This window comes from Perognathus longimembris, chromosome 5 (genome assembly GCF_023159225.1).
Source record: "Perognathus longimembris pacificus isolate PPM17 chromosome 5, ASM2315922v1, whole genome shotgun sequence".
NCBI classification, from domain to species: Eukaryota; Metazoa; Chordata; class Mammalia; order Rodentia; family Heteromyidae; genus Perognathus; species Perognathus longimembris.
Genome location: NC_063165.1, coordinates 30,657,146 through 30,677,056, shown reverse-complemented (window position 1 = coordinate 30,677,056; position 19,911 = coordinate 30,657,146). Strand labels below are relative to the sequence as shown.

Sequence of the window (19,911 nt, the reverse complement as noted above, 5' to 3'; positions counted from 1 at the left end):
AAATAATAATTTGATGATTCTTCATTAAGTTCGAGATCCTATGTTGAAACACACACACACACACACACACACACACACACACACACACACTCATTCTTACTGATGACTGAAAATACTCTTATGATTTGGGTATTATATATAAAAATACAGTAACATTGAATATTATGATAGATTTGGCTGCTATCTCTATGTATTGTATATGAATATTAGTTTATCAACTTAGTTTAGAGAGAAAAAAACATATCTCCAATATTCTAGGGTAGTAGAGAACTGATCTCAAGTTGGGGCTCCCTTCTGTTCCCAGTGCAGCAATAAATTCTAAGACAGCAGAGGACAGGAGTGCCTCTGGTCCTTGAGGAGGCTGTCTCCTCATGAATCTATTGGGAGACTCACTATTTGCTGGTCCCAGAGCATTCAGAAGTCTGCAATGCTATTGGTAAAATGTAACTGGAGCTTCCTGTCTCTCCTGATATGAGGCTCTGTGTCATCTCAAGACTGCCATCAGAAGTCCATCTTCACATGCAGCTCATTGACCCTAGACCAGAACCATGAACAGAAGAAAATGTGTTTTCTTTATATGTAAAAGATGTCTTTGTTTCCTGTCAATTATTGTGCAATGCATGCAAGTTTGGGATTATTCTGTTTCTATGTTACATAGTCTTCTGCCATGTCCTATGTTGTTCATGACCTTATCTGCTAGAGCTGATGTTCTTTCAAACTCAGCCTTTTTCATATTATATTGCCAAATTTTTATTCACAATTTGGTCTATTTAGTATTCTTAATATTTGATGTTTTTTAAATTAACTGAGATTTATTTTTAAAAGAAACGACCACAATAAAGAACAAATGCTCAGTCTGGGAGTGTGGCTCAGTGATGGAGTACTTGCCTTGCATGCATGAAACCCTGGATTCAATTCCTCAGTACCACATAAACTGAAAATGCCAGAAGTGGCGCTGTGGCTCAAGTGGTAGAGTGCTAGCCTTGAACAAAATCTCAGAGATAGTGCTCAGGCCGTGAGTTCAAGCCCCAGGACTGGCAAAAAATAAATAAATAAAACTCTCAAAAAACAAAAACAAATGCCATTGTCATAAGGAGAAGGCAGCCACAAACATGTACTCCCGAAAGCCAAATAATTATGTCATATTGTAGAAATATACTGTTTCCTTTCTTCTTCTTCTTCCTCCTCCCCCTCCTCCTCCTCCATTAGGTAGTTTGTACAGAGGGGGGTCAGATGCACAGCGCATCTTGATCAGTGTCACGCCTTTCAGAAGTCTTCTTACTCTGAACGTAAGCAATCTTAAGCTTACTTCTCTAATGAGACAGACAGTGAGAGAGGGAGGGAATAACATTTCAAAAGTTCATCTTTATAGGAGTTACTTTTAAGGTTGGTTGGTGTGATCAGGGGAACATAGGTCTGAAAATGAGACCTGAGTTAAGGAGATCGCAGTCATTGGATGAAGTTGACAGTAGACGGGCGACCTCACTTTCTGGTGGTCCCTTTCCTCTTAAGAATCCCTCTACGCTTTACGCAACGCCAGGCCTTCTTAAGGGAACTACACCCCCCACAATGCCCCGCGCGCAGGCAAGCATGTCCACCGGCGCGTCGGACAGCTTTCCCTCCCTCCCTCCTACAACTCCCACAACGCCCCTCGGCTCCAGGCCGCGGCCGGGCCCGGGGTGGAGGCGGTGGCGGAGGCGCGGGAGTTATGGAGGGGGCGGGCTCTGCAGGGAAGTGCGTCAGCGGAGGCGCGGGGAGAGCGGGGTGCTGTGGTCAGAGCTGGAGGGTGAGGCTGGCAGAGCGAGAGGATGGGCGGTGAGTGAGTGGGGCCGGCGTCGCCAGGCCGGGGGTCGCGCAGCCGGCCCGCCGTTCCAGCGGTTTGAGGCCGGGTTCCCCTCCGGTGCGGGGCGGCGGGTGCCAGGCGGGTTATCCGCGGCGAGGGGCGGCCGCGGTGCGTGTTGAGGCGGGCGGGGAGAGGGGTCCCCGGGGCCGAGAGAGGCCTGGTCGGGTCCCCCGGGTCCTCCTCCCCCTCCACCCCCCGACTGTGCCTCGGCCTCCGCCGTCGCCGTGCGGCGGCCCGCGGGGTGACCCCGCGCCGGGCTTCGGATGCCCCTCCAGCTGCTGCTTGTCAAGACCTTGTTTTTATTTTATTTAGCTTTTTACTCAAAGGTCATTTGCGGTAACCCAAATGAAAGGATAAGGATGAAAATAACTTCCCTAAGTTGTCGTTGATTTTTGTCATCGCCCTGAGTCACTTCCCTTCTTCCCAACTCCGCCGCCCGTTGGCGGAGCCTTGTTTGCCCGGACCTCGGGCGTGGGGTGCGGGGTGCGGGCCCCTCCGGGTGCGAGTCGGGGTTTGACGGCCTGGAGTCGGTTCACCGCGGCCATGGATTACCCCTGCCGCCTCGGAGGAGGTCCACGCCCAGGGAAGGATCGGATTTTCCAAACTCGAGAGTCCCTCCACCCTGCTGTGAGAAGGGCTCCTTTAGTTTTTTTGGATCTTTTGCTAATGCCTTGAGATTGAGGCGGAGAGCGAGGTTGCCGTCAAGTAGGTTCAGTAGTGTAAGGGGGAGTAAATAGGACTGGGGAAAAAAATCTGTCTGGGGTAAAGAAGCTTGGATTAGCCTTAGTGGATTACAGGAGACGGCTATCTAGCATTATGGTGCTACTGTTTTCCTTGGCGCTTCACTCCTGCCTTTATTTTGGGAAGGTCTCCCTGTCCAGAGGAAAGGGGGAGGAGTCCGTTTACACTGCTTCTTTTGCCCATGTTTCTTTTTCCTCCCTCAAACCCCCGAGTACTTCACACCCTCTATATAACTTGTATAAGAATTCAATCATCAGCAAATAAAAGTGTGTGCATGGTACGCCGCTGCTCTCGAACCTGTGTTGTTTGTATCTGTAATGTGTATGTCCATTTCAGTGTTGTCTGTTTTAGTATGCAGGTGATAGACTAGAGAACAAGACCTCTGTCTCCGTAGCATCCTGGGTATGTGGCATTCAATAAGTACTTTCATTAGAATGAGATTTGTTTTAAGTTGAACCCTTGTTTTTTTGTGGGTTTTTTAAAAAAAATAATACCTTACTGACTGTATAATTGCTTTAAAGAAACAGGGGATGGGTTATAGGGTATAGTGTGGTTTTGAGATTTCTTTTATTTAAACATGATGTGAAATACTTGTTCTTGAACACTAATTTTATGTCTTCTTTTTTTTTTAACTTTTAAACAGAGCAGTCTGAATGCCAGAATGGATAACCGTTTCGCTACAGCATTTGTAATTGCATGTGTGCTTAGCCTCATTTCTACCATCTACATGGCAGCCTCTATTGGCACAGACTTCTGGTATGAATATCGAAGTCGAGTTCAAGAAAATTCCAGTGATTTGAATAAAAGCATCTGGGAAGATTTCATTAGTGATGAGACAGATGAAAAGACTTACAATGATGCGCTTTTCCGGTATAGTGGCACAGTGGGATTATGGAGAAGGTGTATCACCATACCCAAAAACACACACTGGTATGCACCACCAGAAAGAACAGGTATTCCTTTATTTCAGCTTCTCTCTCCCTGTTTATCCAATAATAGTCCAAGTTGCTTGATGATTGCCAAATTGTATATTAGCATTTTTATGAGTTTTTCCTTCCTCAAATCTTAACCTGTCTCTACCACTGTCTTTCCTCTAACTTCTGTGTAGTACTATATATTTCACCTGTCATGAGGAAATAGTTGAAAAAGAACATTAGTGCAATTATCTGTTAACTGACAAAAGGACTGGTGTCCAAAATCAAGTCAACAGATGTGAACGGATAGTCCTTATATAGACTAGCTGTGGTTTTGTATATCATTTATCCCCATATTTTAGAGGACATAATTTGATCAGCTTTGCATTTAAATCTACTACTGCCTGTCTATATTTGAGACTTCAACATTTTTGATACAGTTTATTGGTTAAAAGTTTTCTATTAGGAAAATGTTCTAAGTACTCCTCATACTTATTTTATAAGCATTTTTATTTAATGCTTAAATGACTTTAATTTCCACATATTAAATTGAAAGTCTTGGGACTCTTTGTAAGAAGCAACTTTACAGTTTATTTTTATTTATGGTTATGTCTATTGGCAGTGGGAAGCATTGTATTTTAATCAAAGGCCAGTAAGTGTCAGTTATCAAAAAAGATGGTAGCATGTTGTATATGAGCAAAGGAGATAGTATGGGGAGAAAGTTGGTTAAAATTCATTGTTAGGGCTGGGGATATAGCCTAGTGGCAAGAGTGCCTGCCTCGGATACACGAGGCCCTAGGTTCGATTCCCCAGCACCACATATACAGAAAACGGCCAGAAGCGGCGCTGTGGCTCAAGTGGCAGAGTGCTAGCCTTGAGCAGGAAGAAGCCAGGGACAGTGCTCAGGCCCTGAGTCCAAGGCCCAGGACTGGCCAAAAAAAAAAAAAAAAAATTCATTGTTAAATGGTCAGATCTGTTTATGAGGACATAGCAATTGATACTGGAAACTCGAGTTATCATTAGTAGTACATTTATTGCGTTCCCTTGTGTTCTAAAGACTCATATAGTTTGAAGAATAAGTCGTTATTCCTGCAGAGCTAGCAGATTAATAAAGAATGACCAACAATAAACAAGATAAATACAAGTGCAATGATATAAACAATAATTACATAGTATGTTAAAAATGACATACTATTAAAAATAGAGCAGTTTAAAGGAGAGTATAGGTTATAATTTCCAATAGGTTAGTCAGAATGGGTCTCATTGACAGGAAACTACTTGAGTAAAGATTCAGTATAGGTAAAGATTAAAAGAAGAAGTTATACATGTGGGTAGTCAGGAATGGAGGAGAATTATTTTGGTCGGAAGGAATAGTTACTTTTTCAGTTGTCCTGTGACAGGAGTGTAATTAAAAACATTTGAGGATTAGAAGCCACTAGACTGGATTGGAGGGAGAGGGGGGCTATGTTGAAAATGCTGCCAAGGGCCTGTTTTGCAGGTAGCAGTAGGGTAATTCATATAGGACTCTCTGGTCCTAAACCATGAAGACTTTGATGTTCACTCTGAGCAGAATGAAGATCCACTGAGTAGGGCACTGAGTAGGAGTGAGACCTGATTTTGTCACTGTGGCTGATGTAGTGAGAACAAACACACATGTAGAATGTAGGATTGGAAGCGAATCCAGTAATCCAGAGTAGTGGCACCTGAATGGCAGCTAGATTCTGACTGCATTTTGAAAAAAACCCTAATCCTCTAGAATTTACTATTTGAGTATATAAATAAGAGCAAGAGTTACTCTAAACTTTCTAGTCCGAGAAACTGGAAGGGTAGATTTGTGTTATCACCTGAAATGGACTCCATGGATAGCAGAGTAAGAACATTGAAGTTCTTATTTCAGTCTTTGTTCCCTCCTGACTCCCTTCTAGTCTTTTAACATACCTCATCTGTCATTCATTGTACTACTATTCTTTCTTTTTTTTCTTCCTTATGTCTATTATCATCTTGTCACTGTAAGGTATCTCTTGGGCATTGGTGAAACCCATTGCCAGTCAGCAAAAGAGATGGATAATTCCCCTGGGAAAACCTTTCTATACCACTTCTTTGTAGAGAGTAGTTACAGAAAGAGATTATTATGAAATGTTTATAATGAAAACAGCAATTAATCGTTCTTGTTCCAGAGTCATTTGATGTGGTTACAAAATGCATGAGTTTCACACTAACGGAGCAGTTTATGCTGAAATTCGTTGATCCTGGAAACCATAATAGTGGAATTGATTTACTTCGGACCTGTGAGTAGTACTTTGATCTCAGTAGGACTGTTGGGAAGAAAAGGAAATAATAGTGTTTGTTAAACTTTATTTTTGGAAAACGATGTATTAGTAGGTATGTCAACATGAAATACATTTTCTAATTATATTCCAATGAGCTCTGTTCTATTGGTAATATATTTTAGAAGGTACAAATATGACTTAGTTGAGAAAAATAGCTAATACTTTGTAGGAATCTAAACTTCCAAAATATATTTTTATGGCACTTTTAAGTATGCGTACATTTATGAGAAATAATATACTCTTGTATTTGAGATAAACACTCCTACTGCCTAAGTTCATGAACAAGTTTGAGGTCTGAATGTGTCAAGCTTGTCAAATATGTTCATCTGTGTAATACCGAAAGTGTATGTGTAGATGTAAAAGAAAAAATGTTGAGAACATTTTATGATTTGATGGTTAGGCAGCTCTTGTAACAACTATCTTCAGACTTCAGCATCAGGTTTTAGGGCTTCAGGGATTCTTTTTGAGCTTGTCTATAAATATGACTATATTATGAGAGGAAATGTTCAATAAGTACAGGTCTTCTGTTTTGCAGTGAAAATGCATAGAATTACTAATAATTAAAATCAGAAATTATGAGGTCTTTTGTGTGGCCGTCATCTCCTCATGTTGATAAGAAAATATATGATAATAAAAACAAGTGTGTTCCACATCCATTATGTAGTATCCATTATGTAAGACAAGCCATTTATAATCAGTACACATTTAAAATATTACTGCCTTTAGATCCCAGGACTTGACACTGTCTGCATGTAGAAACAGACTATTTTTGTTTCAAACCCTGCTTTCCCACTTGTACTTTGAGCAAGTTATTTAGGCCTCTTGTCTGTTTCTTCACTTACCAAATAGAAATAATAATTTTCTATAGTAATAGCTGTAGGGAGGATTAGTTCACAAAGCATTTGTAGAATAAATGGCAATAAACTGCTATCTCTTATTGGCTTTCTTTTTCAGGATGGAGTTAGTATTGTTTTGAATGGTATGATTTATTAAAGTTCTCAGTATTAGAGTACTTTTTCACTTTTTGAGTAAAGGTCTAATTAGAATATTTCTTTTATTATAAAGTGGTCTGAAATTATGGTAACATAGCTATTCTTTTTCTCCTTTTCTCAAACCAGATCTTTGGCGTTGCCAGTTCCTTTTACCTTTTGTAAGTCTAGGTTTGATGTGCTTTGGGGCATTGATTGGACTCTGTGCGTGTATCTGCCGAAGCTTATATCCCACCATTGCTACTGGCATTCTTCATCTCCTTGCAGGTGGGTCTTATCATCTTACCTAACTTGGCTTCTTTCTGTCTCCTCAGGGAGTGATAATTTCTAAACATTGACGTATAGCTGCACTGCCATGTTGACTGAAAAACTCTAATGTGCTCTTATTTAAAGATGTTTTATTTTCTTAATTTCTCCCCAAGGTCTGTGTACATTGGGCACAGTAAGTTGTTATGTTGCTGGAATCAAACTGCTCCATCAGAAATTGCAACCGCCTGAGAACGTAATTGGTGAATTTGGATGGTCCTTCTGCCTTGCTTGCGTCTCAGCTCCCTTACAGTTCATGGCTTCTGCTCTTTTCATCTGGGCTGCTCACACCAACCGGAAAGAGTACACCTTAATGAAAGCATATCGTGTGGCATGAAGGGGAAGCCGCTTGCTTTATAAACAATTGCCATGATATTTTTTTAATATTGGTATTTACCCCAAGCTTTCTTTTTCGTTTTAACTTAATTTTTATTTTTTGTGGACGTACCAATTTATCCTAAAAATCCACTTGTTTATACACCACTAAAGACTTAATACCACTACAATTTATTTGATTTACTCTTGAAGGATTCAGTATTTCAAATTAGGTTCAAAATCTAGACAGAAAGAAATTTCTAAAAATGATATAAATTTCTGAAAGAAAACTCTTGGAAATTGACCCAGAACAACTTCTAATGTGTGTTAAATTTTCCAGTAAGTGGAATGGCCATATATGTTGAGCTAGAAACATTAATTTTGGGAAACCTCTCATCATTGTCAACACTTCATGTTCACTTCGCTGTTGTAGATAGCCAGTCAGTTAGCAGTATTAGTACCATTTTCAAAGACTTAAGTTCCATAAAATTGAGAAATTATTTAAGATCCTTTTTCCTAAACTTTGGCACATGACTTTATCTGAGATGAAATATGGCAACTATTATACTGTTGTCTGGCTACAAGAAGTGAAAAGTACAGTGTTTACTTAAAAATTTAATTTTGTAACTGCGAAAATTCTAACACCTTCAGACAAACAAGTTAATCTGGTAATACTATATTATTCTTTTCTAAAACTCAGTAAAAGTTTTCAGTAGTACCAAACCATTTTCAATTTTTGCTCTTCCTTCTTCACACACCAGACTTATTAAAAGTGTGCTATCTCTTAAATATTACAATAGGACCACACAGTAAATTCTCCAACTATTTCTCTTTATTCCAGCTAAGTACCGTAAAGAAGGTTCTAACATAATGATCCTCCAGAGCTGGGAATACTACCACAAGATCTAAAGCTGTGGCTTTCCCTTAGCCTTCAACTGTGGTTTTTATTTCTTGTGGTGAAATGATGTGCCTTTCCTTGCCTAAGTCCCTTCCTGGTGTGTATCAACATTGTTTTATGTCTTCTAATTTAGTCATTTTTTTATAAATATGTCTATAAACATTGAACATTTAAGATTTTATTTATTTATTCCATTATTGTAGCATTTGACAGATTAAAAAATATGTAACAGTAATTTCTTACCATATCCTAAATCTGTCTTTTTAAAAAAAATAAAATAAAAAATGAGAAGAGAATTGTGTATAGTGTCTGAATTGATTATATCTCCCAACATATTAGGATAAAGAGTGGGAATCTGTGGAAAACTCTTTGTTTTCTATAGAAATGCTTGGAGGCTCTTGAGGCTCATCTTTATTTCCCATGTTTGGGTTTATTTTATCTTCTAGAAAATGTGGTTACCCATTCCTCCAAAGTAAGAGTGTCTTTTATGTTTTAGAATTTGAAAAATTTTTTTTCAAACTAGTTTTGTGATCTCTACATATTATAGTGAATGTACATTAGTCATATTCTCTGGTTGATTCTCTCCATTTGCTTCTCTCCTACTGTACTTAGCCCCCCAACAGAGCCAATTGTGGTTTTCTGTTTTTCTTTAAAAATACTAATTGTTCCAAGGGATTTCACCCTGCTGTCTCAGATGTGCATTTTTTTTTTTTTTTTTTGCCAGTCCTGGGCCTTGGACTCAGGGCCTGAGCACTGTCCCTGGCTTCTTCCCGCTCAAGGCTAGCTAGCACTCTGCCACTTGAGCCACAGCGCCGCTTCTGGCCGTTTTCTGTATAGGTGGTGCTGGGGAATCGAACCTAGGGCCTCGTGTATCCGAGGCAGGCACTCTTGCCACTAGGCCATATCCCCAGCCCTCAGATGTGCATTTTGAAGCTAAAGAATCCCTCTATTGTTCTCCCATCAACTTTCAGTAAGATTCCTTTTACAGTCTTCATACATAGACACAATGCATTTTGATATTATTCACCTTCCTTATTCTTTTTACCTCCTCACCTCCCCATTCATTCACCCTAACAGTCCTGTAGTTATGTTCTTGTTCTATCTCTCTATATGTACATATGAATATGTGTGCATGTATATATTTGTGTATATATTTTGTGGCAACCTGAGAAATGTGTTTTAAGACCCTGTTTTTATGGCTCTAAAAGTGAACTAAGTCATGTGGATAAATACCCTCAATGTGCTTTTTAGACTTCTTTCATAATTTAAAGATAGAAAAAAAACACCAAAACTTACTTTAATAAAAATGCAGACTACCTGGGTACAGGTGGCTCACACTTGTGATCCTAGCTACTCATAATCCTGAGATCTGAGGATCCCAGTTGGAAACCAGCTCAGGAAGGAAAGTCTGTGAGACTCTTATCTCTAATGAGTTACAAAGTCAAAAGTGGAGCTGTGGCTTAGGTGGTAGAGCTCCTTGTGCTAAAAGAAGTTCAGGGACAGTGCCCACATCCTGAGTGGCAAAAACAAGGCAGAATAATGCTAGAAGAATTTATTGTGCCTGTTACCTATATAATTTGATAGTCGTGTTAAAATGTAACCTATTGTCAATATTGGACTATGTCTGTATTGGAGGATAGGATTAATAAGTCCCAGGTAAACTCACAGGATTAAGAATGAGATGGCCACACAAATCCATTTAGTTCATTTCTTCATTGTGCAAATAGCACCAAATTGCAGGTTAGTGCTGTTAAAGCTTACAGATCCAGTCATATCCAGTTGACCATTAGATAAATAGTATGAGGGGATTTCAGTGTTTGATCATCATACAAATTTTCATTTGAAATGAAAACCTGTTGAATCAATTTTGTTTTCTTATTGTAATACTTCCATATGTATCCTAGACAATAGGTGTAGTTCTGAAGATAAAAACTTCTTTCAGGTTCAACTCTGTTATGCCCAGGTACAGATAAGGTGGTGCCTTTTGTTCCTTCAGTTTTTTTCATAAGGGAATAATGACTCATACTTTACAAAGAGTAATAAATTGAGGGATGTTCAGGAATCTGTTATTTCTAAGTGTTCTTCTGCTTACTAGGTAAACACTAATATGCTTTCAGCAAACTTGTATGAAGCAAGATCCAATTTGTATTACTTGCTCTTCTTTTATAGAGAATTACAAATGTGAAATAAGGACTTTTTTCACTTTTGCCTTCATTAAAAAAAATACTTGACTTGCTGGGTGCTGGTGGCTCACACCTGTAATTCTAGCTACTGAGGAGGCTGAGACCTGAGGATTGCAGTTCACAACCAGCTGAGTGAACAATGTCCCCATGAGACTTACCCAAATGAACCACTTGAAAGCCAGAAGTGGCACTGTCATAAAGCACTAGCCTTGAACAAAGAGCTCAGGGACAGCACCCAGGCCCTGATATCAAGCCCTACAACTGGCAAAAACAAAAAAATACTGGATTTTCAGAGTCATAGCACCTTTTTTGTACAGACTCTCGGTGTCTCAGGGTATGAATTTTACCTCATCTATCCTACAACTTGTCAGTCTTTCCCAGTCTACTAGACTTATCATCTTAAATTTGTTTGCTTATCTTGTCAACATACAGTTAAAACCATCTGTGCTTCTCATGATCTGTGGTGCTTTTCTCCATAGTCCTTAGCTTTATTTTCATAAACTCTACTATCCAATTTTCTTACTTCCAACCTCAAACATCAAAGATACCTGATTCTAATTTATATATATGTATATATATATTTATAATACAAAATATATCATATATAAATGGATATATACATTATATATTTGTTTTATGTAAATCAACTGGTTATATATGTCTAAGAGTAAAAAAAATATATATGGTCTAATCCCTGTTGATTGATAATTTTCTACCATAATTTTTCTAAATCTCAGCTAATTTTTGGGAACTATTTTCTCAGGTTTCATGGAAACAATTTATGCTGTCATTAAGAACAACATACTGGCGTGAACTCTGCAAGTTTCTCCAAACATTTTTTTTGTCCCTGTATAGAAGGAATATTTTATCTGATAGGCACAATTTCTGGGATTCAAGGACTCTACCAGAGAAACATGGTATATAAGGATTAAGTATCTAGCTTGAGAGATGAGTGCTAAATTTGCATTCTTAGGTGTACTCTTAAGACAATAGCAGTTGTTCAGACAAAAGTAGTCACTCATAAGTGCTACTTATGACAGGTTGCATTATGATTGAATAGCAAAACCATAGGGAATCAGGGAACTATCGCACTCTGCAATCTAATTCTTTAAAGGAAGCCAGTAACTGGCCTTGATCAAGAAAGTGAACATTTTGATTACTGTCTACTTATTGACTGTTTTCATACTTTGGGTGAGAACCAGAAAGAATGAGTGGTTGACATGAACCTCTACACAAGTCAGAAATTCTCAAGGATGAGCATGGTATGCTATCTGAAATAAAGATTGGATAGCTTCTGTCTTAAGTTATTTTAAGTATTAAATAACTTGTATATGTAAAGTGCTTTAAACAAACTCTGAAATATAAGAACTCAGTAAATGCTGGTTTGTATTATGCAGGGGCCAACATGTGGTCAGACCCCATGCATGAAGAAGGAAGCTCACTGCTTGTGGAGTGATCTTGTATAGATTTTTCCATTTGAAATGTGAAGATAAGCTCTTAGCCAAAAGCCAGGATCATCTTTCCAGTATGACCTATCTTTTATCTTCAATGCACACCCTTGGTGTGCTTTCAGATAATTCTAACCCTAACTTTTCTATCCTGTACGTTTTTTTTGTTTTTTTGTTTTTGTTTGTTTTTTTACTTTCCCTTCTTGGTGGTACTGGGAACTGAATTGCTAGGAAAGACCTTATCACTTGAGCTTGAGCCACATCCACATTCCCATTGCTTTTTGATTTAGTTTGTTTTTCTGGTAGGAGCTAGCACTTTTGCCCAACTGGTCTCTTACAACAATCCTGTGTATCTTTACCTCCTAAGTAGCTGGGATTAGAAGAGTGTGTCACTGTGCCTAGCCCTTTAGATTACAATCAAGAACCAACCAGCAGAAACCAAGTAACATAAGAAAAACAAATAAACAATAGTGGTTTTATGCTGCTAACTTTTATACTGAATAAATTATGAAGTCAGAGTATTTAAACATTACTCTTTCACATCACAGGTATTACATATTATTTTCCCTTTGCTGTGAATTGCTTTTTTACTTATATCCTTAATCTCCCATTTCTTTTTCAGTTGTGTCTTATTTTTTATGTTAAAGATTAATATTACTTCTTTATTAAGTTTTCCCATGACACTTATGTACATTGAGTTAGTGCTATTATATGTCTAGAACATTCTGAAGTTCTTGAAAACAGTAGGTTATAAATTGCACTTGTCAGGGAAGTCCAACTGTAAGAGTGATGCTGTTAGTCATTGCTCCTTTTAAACTCCATAGATCCATTCTTTTATAATTAGGTGGTTCAGTCCCTTTTGTGAAGGTAATAAAAGGACAACATGATTACACTCTAATTAGTTCAGTATAAAAACTAATGACAATAGGAAAAGTCTCTTGTCTGTTAGCCTAGGTTTATCTTTGGCTGACAAGCCTAAAATAGGAGAAGAAATTTGGTCAGCACTCCCTATTCTCCATCATTTTCTTTCTGATCCTTCTATAGTCAAACCAGGAAGATTGTAGATGTGGGGAAAATATATTCTAATGTAGCTGATCTTATGATAGGTGACTAGTTTACAGATAGTCTTTCTCTTTTAAGAATAACTGCGAGTTTCTAAGGGACCTTTCCTTGGCAGATCTTCAAATTGTTGTCCTTTTAACAATTGAAATATGTATCTTTCCATCTATTGCTTTCTTAGCACTCCCTTAGTTCTATTTCTTGCAGACTGGCTCCTTTCTGGTGGGGTCACATTACCCTCAAGTCGTTTAAGAGCTCTCTTTCATAGGGTTCTAGGCCAGGATCTTTTCTTACATACATAGAATGTACTTTAATGATCACACTCTCCAGCCTCTCCCATTGATTTTCTTCCACATATGAGAAAAAACTTGGCAATATTTGTCTTTCTGAGTGTGACTTAACTTGCTTAATATGATAATCTAAACAAGCAATATAATTTTATTTTTCTTTATCGTTGAACTATACTCCTGTTGATGAGCACAAAGGCTGATTCCACAGTTTAGCTATTGTGAATAGTGCTTCTGTAAACATGGGTGTGTATACTGATTTGCATTTCTTCAGACATATGCCCAGGAGTGGTAAAGCAGGATTAGAAGTAGTTCTAGTTTTACTTTTTGTGAAGAACCTTCACCTGGATTTCCATAGTGGTTGTACTAGTTTACCTTCCCATCAAAAATGTGTAAGGGTTCCTGCCTCTCACCTTTACACGGGCATTTCTTCATTTCTTGATGATGGTCATTCTGACGAGGGTGTGTACAAATATCAGTGTTGTGATTTATATTTCCTTTATTGCTAAGGAGATATAACTTCAACCATAAGCACTTGTGTTCATTTAGAATGTCCTTAAACTCCTGCCTAGGGGTCACAGACAAAAGGCTGTGTTCACGTTTTGTCATGTTCATTCTCTGGTTCCGTGAAAAATTGGTTCCACAGAGACAAGTCTGGGCCCTAACTCATGTTGTTATATTTTTCTTCTAATAGAAAGTTTTGGATTTTGTCTATCAGATTCTTTATTTTCATAAGTGTTCTTTCATTCATCTAAAAGGAGTACCAAGCAAAACATATCTACAAGTATTAGCATATGATTCATATATCACAGTATAAATCAGTATATGATTCATTTCTCCAAAATTATCATATTAATTTTGCACAGCATGCTTCACATTATTCTTTGCTTTCTTTCCTTAAGGAAAGAGAGCTAGCCTTCCTCATCTCTCCTTAAGCAGGTTTGGCCAATTTTGTTCTCCCTGTTCCTGAGACTGATATTGTTTCACCAGCAAAATCAAGAAACGAAATTAAAACATGTAAAAATGAAGATAATTTAACCGAAGAAAACATTAAATTTATAGTTAATAAAAGAACATAAACTTCATAAATGTATAATGTGGACTGGTTCTATCATATAAGTTCATCTCTATACAATCTGCTGAATAAAATAAAAATAAGCTTAGCTGTGTACTCTATTAGATTTTCTTTTAAATGTCACTTAAAATATTTGGCTTATTTATTGACTTATTTATTTATTTGTCTTTCCTTAACCCACAATATACATGACTTTAAGTGGATTAATAAAACGTTTTTTTTTCTGAGAGTTTTTATTTCATATCATTTCCTTAATATTTTATTGTAAAACATAGCAGAAATCATGGAATATTGCTCAAATTGGTAGGTTTTATAGTTTAAAATAGCATTAAGTAAATGTTGCTGAAGAAAAGTTCTGAAATAATGTAGATAACAGAACATTCTTAATAATGTAAATTTCTACATTTATGTATTCAGAGGGACCAGACAGTTTGCACAGAAAGACCTAGTCTTTGCAGGTCTCTTAACTTTTCAAGAAAAGCTTTTCTTAAAAAAATAAAAAATTCTCCTGATTTTTAAATATTAGAAATTAGTTTTTGCATTGCATTGACTAAACACTTCTCTGTAATCTTTGTGTGATTTCTTTGTGACTTCTTATGTGATAATTGAGAATATGGATTTTGTTGTTAGATCCTCATGAAGGCACATTACCCATGACTGTAGGATGTGTGTAAGTGGCTGAAACAGTGTGGTTTATTTTCTTGCTTGTCACATGGAATGGTAATTTTTTTCTCCTGGAAGATGTTAGTGAAGGTAAAATGAGATAATCTTTCTATAGCTTGGCACAAGATGGACACAAACTAATAAGTATCCAGGTAAATCTGGTGAGGCTGTTAGTGAACATGGGGCTTTTGGAGTTGTTACTGAAAAGAAGCCAAGCGAGTTCACTCATAGACTTCTGGAGAATGCCATAGGAGGTAGCAAATAATATAAAAGTGCCAGATTCAAATTCACTTGAATTCACTGCTTTATTTTTAAAAATATATTGCTATTATAAAGAAGAAGTTACAGTTACATAAATTAGGACAATGTCACCCCTTTCCTCCCTCTCTTTTCCCCTCCCACCCCTAACCACAAATTGTATAGTTCATTTTCAACTTAGTGTCCAGGGAGTGTTATTGCTGCATTTGTTCACCCTTTGTCCCTCCATTTCTCTGCTTTCCCTGACACTCCCAAAGACAGATAAAGGAACAAACAGAACAAAAAGGAAAGAAAAGCAGCTAGAAAGAATCTCGTTTCCATTTCCTAGAGTTCATTTTGATAAATATCATTTTAGATGCATTGTGCCTTTGTGTTCCTTTCCTAAGCATATCCTCCTTTGGTCTCACTGTGTGTGTAAATGCCTAGAGTCATTGCTTTATTTTTCTTCCTAGCACTCATTTTATATTTATTCAGAGGCAAGAATATTTTACAAAGGAAACCTTCAGATTTGTCCTGTTATCTTTTCCAGTTCTATCTGCAGAAGTACTCCACCCCCAGTGCTATGAAAACTGATTATTCAAAATGTATATACTTGGGATTGGGAATATGGTTTAGTGGTAGAGTGCTTGCCTTGCATGCATGAAGCCCTGGGTTTGATTCCTCAGTACCACATAAACAGAAAAAGCCAGAAGTGGTGCTGTGGCTCAGTAGTAGAGTGCTAGCCTTGAGCAAAAAGAAGCCAGGGAGAATGCTCAGATCCTGAGTCTAAGCCCCAGGCCTGGCAAAAACACAAAACAAAACCAAACAAAAATTTATCTGCTCTAATTTTGAGGGTTATGATTATATGTATCCAGGTTTGGTGAATTTTCACAAGTCCTAAACCATTTCAGCTTAATGGATTTCTCATGCTCTAAACTATCAGTGGGCTGATTATATATGCATATGCAATCACACTTTATATTTTTAACTGCAAGCTCTAGTGTTACCTCTTAGGTGCTGATGATTCCTAACACTGGAAAAGACTTTGAATTTGGAAACATACTAAGTTGTTGCTTGAATAACTTTGGAGTTTGTTTTTAATTTTTATTATTTTATGTTAAGACTTACAATTGTTGACTGTGCATTATTCTATGCATTATATTTATTTCCATACACTGCTGCTTAGTTTGAATGTAGCTTATTATATTTTACATAAAATTATGTATTTTATTAGTGTAATTTCTTGTAGTATGTTTTGCTGCATGTAAATCACAAAAGGCACAGAAGATATGACTTGTTTAAACTTTGTGGAGGTTATTTTTTTTTCTTCAGAATTTTTTGCAAGACACTTTTTACTTCCTTATTTCTCAGGCTATAAATGAAAGGATTCAGCAAGGGAACTATAATTGTAAACAGAATAGCAGCTGGTATGTCTTTATCTCCTTCTTCTAGTAAATTGGGCCTAATGTACATGAAGAAAAGAGATCCATAGAATAATGACACAGACAAGAAGTGAGAAGCACAGGTTGAAAAGGCTTTGGTCCTTCCCTCTTTGGACTTGATTTTGCAAATTGTGAAAAGAATGTAAAGATAAGAAATTAAAACACTACCTATTGTGAAGACTTGAATGGAGCCAGAAAAAACAAATAGCACAAGTTCATTGATGTAAGGGTCAACACAGGAGAGTCTATACAAGGGAAGAATGTCACAGTAGAAGTGATTGATGTGATTAGATTCACAGAAAGCTAACCTAAATAGTAGCCCTACATGAATCATGGAATGCATGTTTCCAACTGTGTAGGCTCCTGTGGTCATCTGAGCGCAGAGTTTCTTGGACATCTTGGTGTGGTACTGCAGTGGGCTACAAATGGCCACATAGCGGTCGTAGGCCATTGCTGCCAGAAGAAAGCAGTCCGCAGTTTCAACAGTGCAAAGAAAATAGAATTGTGCCATACATTCATAAAGGGAAATCCTTTTGTCTTCCGAAAACAAATTCACTAACATCTTGGGAGTAATGGCACAAGCACAGCAGGAATCCACAAATGCTAGGTTACCTAAAAAGATGTACATTGGTGTGTGAAGAGACCGTTCTTTGGAAATAAGTATCATCAGCCCAATATTCCCTAGCATGGTGATCAGATAGATGGCAAAGAACAGCACAAACAGAAGGTTCTTCAGGTCTGGGTGATCTGTAAGTCCTGTGAGGATAAACTCGCTTTTCATGCTTCGATTTTCTCCAACCATTCTCAAAATTTCTGAAATTTTTTTGAGAAGTTAGTAATCTATTACATCCCCATACATTATTGATCTTTTCTATTTCTCTTCTATGGCATTTCTATAAGTCCACATGGATTTGGCACATGCCCAATTCTGGGGGAGAATCAACCTTCTTAAAACATTACTTTATTTTGCATGCTGGGATTTAAACCTGGGACCATGTGTATTCTAGACAGTTGATTTAACAGTGATCTATATCCTCAGTCTCTTAAGGCTATTACATTTTTTCTGTCTACATTTTCTTTTCTTTTCTTTTCAGCATATTCGCCAGGAAGTCTTGAAAGTATCAAACTTTCAGCTTGGATTCACAGATTTATTTTTAGTTCTTATGAGATATACTCAAGGTAAAACCTCTCCATAGGGTTTAACTTGAGCTGATTTACAATCTAAGTGTCAGCAGTTTTTATCAGTGTTCCCAAACAAGTTCAATGACAGTATATGGAGTGGCTAAGAATGTGTGAAAGGGTATTGTTGCCAATCTATGATCCTCACAGTCTTATACACAATACCCCAGAGATGAAAACAATCCAAATGTCAAAGGGAAAATGAATGAAGTGTGACCCATAAACTGCAATATTATTCACCGAATAAGAAAGGAGTAAACATTTGACACATAATGACTATAGTAGTAAGTGATCGTTGTAGCACAATATAAGTGCATCTATTTTCATTCAGCTACATAGTTAAAATATGGCTTAAATGGTAAAAATATATTATGTTGTAGCCTAATACAGTAAAAATATTGTGGCCCTGGGCTTTGAATTCAGTCTCTCTCTCTCTCTCTTTCTCTCTTTCTTTCTTTCTCTCTCCCTCTCTCTCTGTTAACCTCTACTACGTAAGTATATTTTTATATAGGATCTTATATTTTTCTGGTTTTGGACTACAACTCACCTATCTCTGCCTCTAGAGGGGCTTAGATTACAGTGATATGGCACCATGCCTAGTTTATTTGATAAGATAGGATCTCACTAACTTTCTACTCAAAATGCCCTTAAATCACAATCTTTTCTCTGCCCATCAAAGGAATTGCAGGCATACATCCCTATGTCTGGCACAAGAAAAAGACTTAAAAGATTATTTAATTTACATGTTATTAATCATTTTCTATGTATTTGCATTGGCACTAAGCATGTAAAAAATCAGTGCCTTATGGAGAAGAGGTCTACTTGTGCAGTATTTGACACTAGGGACAGAGAACAAAGCTATGGATGGAAGCAAGGAGAATAAGAGAGTAAGGAAAGGCAAAACCCTTTCAGAAGATTTATAATGCTGCCTAGGCAAGCAGTGTAAAATTATTCATACTTTCAAGTATATAAAGAAATGTAAATGCTATTGAAGAATGTGGGAAATCCTAAGGGTTACACATGGATAAATTTGTGTATATATGTACATGTACATATGTATCAAAATTTTGAATAAAATTAAATACCAAACGGTTGTTTCAAATTTTATTTAGCCACTTCCCAGTATGTTTAGACTGATGATTTTTCTGATAGTTTTTGAGAATAACTATACTTTGAATTTGTGGAACAGAGGAAACATGCTTTTCTTTTCCCTAGGGAAAACATTTTTGTTGTTTCTAGAAAATATGGATGACTTTTAAATCTCATATCACTTGGGGATGAAATCTATGCCATTTGAATTCTTTTTCACTGTATGTATTAAAGTCATATAACATTATACAACTTTAAAACATCATTTTCCCAGTTGATAATGATTTATGGAACAAATTTTGCCTTGCATTTTATTTTTCTGAGAATCAGAAGAAACTGGAGTCTTCCATAAAATTGTATTGAGAGTCAAGGATTTATTAAATTACAGTATTCTCATATAATTTGTTTAATAGATACATTGGAATGCCATGTACAAAAAATACAAATTATATTTAATTAGGAGATGAATAATTCATTTCATCAGGTTGAAAGTTTTATGACAAAGAAGTTTCAAAAAGTATACATGTATGCTGTTATAACTCCAAGAGTGTGCATGTGTCTGTTTATCTATTCATCTATCTATCTATCTATCTATCTTTCTATCTATCACATATCTATCTACCTATCTTTGGTAAATTTAGACTAGTGAACACAGAAGTGATACAAGTAATGACAATTATCTCCTAGTGTGTGCACAATAGACATTAAAATAAGACTTCAAGGATCTAAACAATTGAGAAATTAGCTTTGTAATTTCAAGGACAATGAATCCCCTAGGCAAGTTAGAGAAATAAATGCTTAAGAATATTAATAGTTTTAGCAAAAACATAATGTAAATTCCATCTCACCTGTTTTTCCAAATGAGACTTGTGTAGAGGCCAGTTGTTACACTGATTTGAGAAATTAATGCAGG

General features: G+C 37.1%; 2 protein-coding genes across 6 annotated transcripts; one reads left to right on the top strand and one right to left on the bottom strand.

Annotated features, from left to right (window-relative positions):
- Positions 1-1,728: 1,728 nt before the first annotated feature.
- Cldnd1 (claudin domain containing 1) lies at positions 1,729-8,632 on the top strand. 5 transcript variants are annotated; one of them, XM_048346480.1, is made up of 6 exons: positions 1,729-1,815; positions 2,936-2,986; positions 3,228-3,537; positions 5,676-5,786; positions 6,947-7,084; positions 7,240-8,632. In XM_048346480.1, exons 3-6 carry the CDS (start codon positions 3,246-3,248, stop codon positions 7,458-7,460), a joined length of 762 nt encoding a protein of 253 aa, XP_048202437.1. In that variant the 5' UTR covers positions 1,729-1,815; positions 2,936-2,986; positions 3,228-3,245; the 3' UTR covers positions 7,461-8,632. The 5 variants fall into 5 exon arrangements, with proteins under 5 accessions (XP_048202437.1, XP_048202434.1, XP_048202433.1 ...); XM_048346476.1 differs by having other exon boundaries at positions 1,739-1,815; positions 2,943-2,986; XM_048346477.1 differs by lacking the exon at positions 2,936-2,986 and having other exon boundaries at positions 1,732-1,815.
- Positions 8,633-16,602: 7,970 nt separating this feature from the next.
- On the bottom strand, positions 16,603-17,532 carry LOC125351273 (olfactory receptor 5K1). The gene has a single exon (XM_048345976.1). The coding sequence runs from the start codon at positions 17,530-17,532 to the stop codon at positions 16,603-16,605; it is 930 nt and encodes a 309-aa protein (XP_048201933.1).
- Positions 17,533-19,911: the final 2,379 nt, after the last annotated feature.